Source organism: Tachysurus fulvidraco, chromosome 13, assembly GCF_022655615.1.
Source record: "Tachysurus fulvidraco isolate hzauxx_2018 chromosome 13, HZAU_PFXX_2.0, whole genome shotgun sequence".
NCBI lineage: Eukaryota > Metazoa > Chordata > Actinopteri > Siluriformes > Bagridae > Tachysurus > Tachysurus fulvidraco.
Window position 1 is genome coordinate 28,327,557 of NC_062530.1, and position 2,500 is coordinate 28,330,056.

General features: G+C 45.1%; 2 protein-coding genes and 1 long non-coding RNA gene across 9 annotated transcripts in view; 2 read left to right on the forward strand and 1 right to left on the reverse strand.

The window, feature by feature from the left end:
- The window catches only part of usp8 (ubiquitin specific peptidase 8), a 16,528-nt gene extending 14,344 nt beyond the window's left edge, over nucleotides 1-2,184 (forward strand). For all 7 annotated transcript variants that reach the window (XM_047822117.1, XM_047822116.1, XM_047822112.1 and 4 more), the window contains one exon: nucleotides 318-2,184. In XM_047822117.1, the coding sequence (XP_047678073.1) occupies nucleotides 318-476 (159 nt within the window). In that variant the 3' untranslated portion in view covers nucleotides 477-2,184. The remainder of the gene's footprint in view (nucleotides 1-317) is intronic.
- LOC113657299 overlaps nucleotides 1-2,500 on the forward strand; it is a 1,727,325-nt gene that overhangs the window by 1,042,022 nt on the left and 682,803 nt on the right. The window lies entirely within an intron of this gene.
- Nucleotides 1-2,500, reverse strand: part of LOC125146171 — a 1,103,650-nt gene that overhangs the window by 868,556 nt on the left and 232,594 nt on the right. The window lies entirely within an intron of this gene.

Genomic DNA, 2,500 nt, shown 5'->3' on the forward strand with positions numbered 1-2,500 from the left:
ACAGAGACACACACAGAGACACACACACACACAGAGACACACACAGAGACACACACACACACAGAGACACACACACAGAGACACACACACAGAGACACACACAGAGACACACACAGAGACACACACAGACACACACACACAGACACGCACAGAGACACACACCACACGCTGCTGACCTCTGAGTCATGATACAGAAAACATCATAAGTGTGTTCATATAAACCTGTTAGTGTCTGAGCTGCTGTTATAGACAATTAATCATCACCTCTCTCCCCCCCCCCTCCCTCCCTCCCTCCCTCCCCCCCCCCCCCTCTGTAGAATCATTACGGAGGTCTGGATGGAGGTCACTATACAGCGTACTGTAGAAACGCAGGTCGTCAGAACTGGTATAAATTTGACGATCATGAGGTATCAGAAATCTCCGCCTCCTCGGTCAAGTCATCTGCTGCCTACATCTTCTTCTACTCCTCTCTCTGAGGCCACACCCACCTGGACCACCACCGAGTGCACACTGACCTGAGAGCGGTCAGAGCTGCTGTGGGTGGAGCTTAAAGACCCAACTGAAGCAGCTGATGGAGGAGTTTCAGTGAGAATATGAAAGATGTCAAAGTTTTTCTCTCTCTCTCTCTCTCTCTCTCTCTCTCTCTCTCTCTCTCTCTCTCTCTCTCTCTCTCTGTTGTGAAATCTCTTATTCTTGACCGTACTAAAAGGGGCGGAGCTTTCTCCCTCCATTGTTTTGCCTTCGGACACTAATGACATTTGGGACACAGCCGAGTGCAGTTTGTTCTTCCGCTTTTGAGTGAGAACTCATGAGCTCATGTACATGGCGCTGACGGAGACACACGTGTCCTCACCTGTCCGTCCTCACCGCACCGATCCGGTCAGTTCCCTTTAATATCAAGTCCCAAATCATCCCTTATTACATATAGAGTATAAACCCTATAGAGTGGATCACGTGTTCATAGGGATTTAACTTCCTGTTTCCTTTTATAGGGGGTGGAATAGAAACAACATTAACCCTTATCCTATGCACTGCATGTACAACCCACTGCCATTTTTACCCTCTACATAGTGCACCACGTGTCCTACGGAGGTCAGTGACTCTCAGACAGCCACTGACCCTGTGGAAGCTCCGCCCCATAGATAAGATAAGGTTATAAGATATTCAGTTAGACATTAAGCCCATAACAGGATCGGCGTGTCCTCGTTATTCTGAGCCTGTAATCATCTTTGTCTTATTAACATATAGAGCTGAGCTCGTTAACTCATTATGTCTCATTATGTCTCATTATGTCTCATTATCTTGGTCTTTATGTATTTGTCTGTAAGTCCTTCATCACTGTCTCTTCCTGCTCCATGTTTATAATCTAATGCAGTCACACACACACACACACACACACACCTAAACATTCTGTACACTATAACATTTATTCCTATATATATATATATATATTTATATATGTGCTAGTTTGGCTGTGCTAACCTGAGCATAGCTTGGCGACAGAGGACACTTTAGTGAAGCGAATGCACAGTTAAGTCCTAAAGTCCACCTGCAGTAACGACGACGTCACTAAGATGTAAAGCTGTGAGGAAGAAAAAGACCCAACAGGAAAACTACGTTTTTAGACAACACCGAGGAATAAAACCTGCTGTTTTACCTGTTAATGCATCTCATTCTCCCAGCACTAAACTCTCACACACTGAGACTGTGGAATCTGATTGGTTCACTCCTGCTACTCGCCCCGCCCCCGATCATTCTGACCAATGAGCTTATGTTGTACTTTATTCTTTCTGAATCTCTTTAGTTCTCGGCCTGTTTTTCTTTGCTCTGCTGCAGGACACTAAAACATGTCCGCACTCAGTGCTGCGTAACAGATTGTACAGTGATGTAGATCAGCTGAGGGACCACGAGGACGTTTATAATACTAAGTGTTGGTGCAGTCGACCTGACGACCATCAGCTATAAATCTCACCTCCACACACACTCAGTGGGCGGGGCTTGTTAAGTCCCACCCACTCTGTACATCTTAGTAAAGTCAGGTGCCGCTGATCACTCTTTAATCTCACACACACACACACACACACACCCCTGCTGGATTTATCAGTGTTAGACAGTTAACTACATCTGAGTTAAAAAGGTCCACTGAGTGATCCATCTCTGTGACAATAAAGCTAATCAAACACACACACGTCTTGCCTCAGTTTTATTTTTATTATTAGGATGCACACACAGACATGCACAAACACACACACAAACACAGACATGCACAAACACACACACAAACACAGACATGCACAAACACACACACAAACACAGACATGCACAAACACACACACAAACACAGACATGCACAAACACACACACAAACACAGACATGCACAAACACACACACAAACACAGACATGCACAAACACACACACAAACACAGACATGCACAAACACACACACAAACACAGACATGCACAAACACACACACAAACACAGACATGCACAAACACAC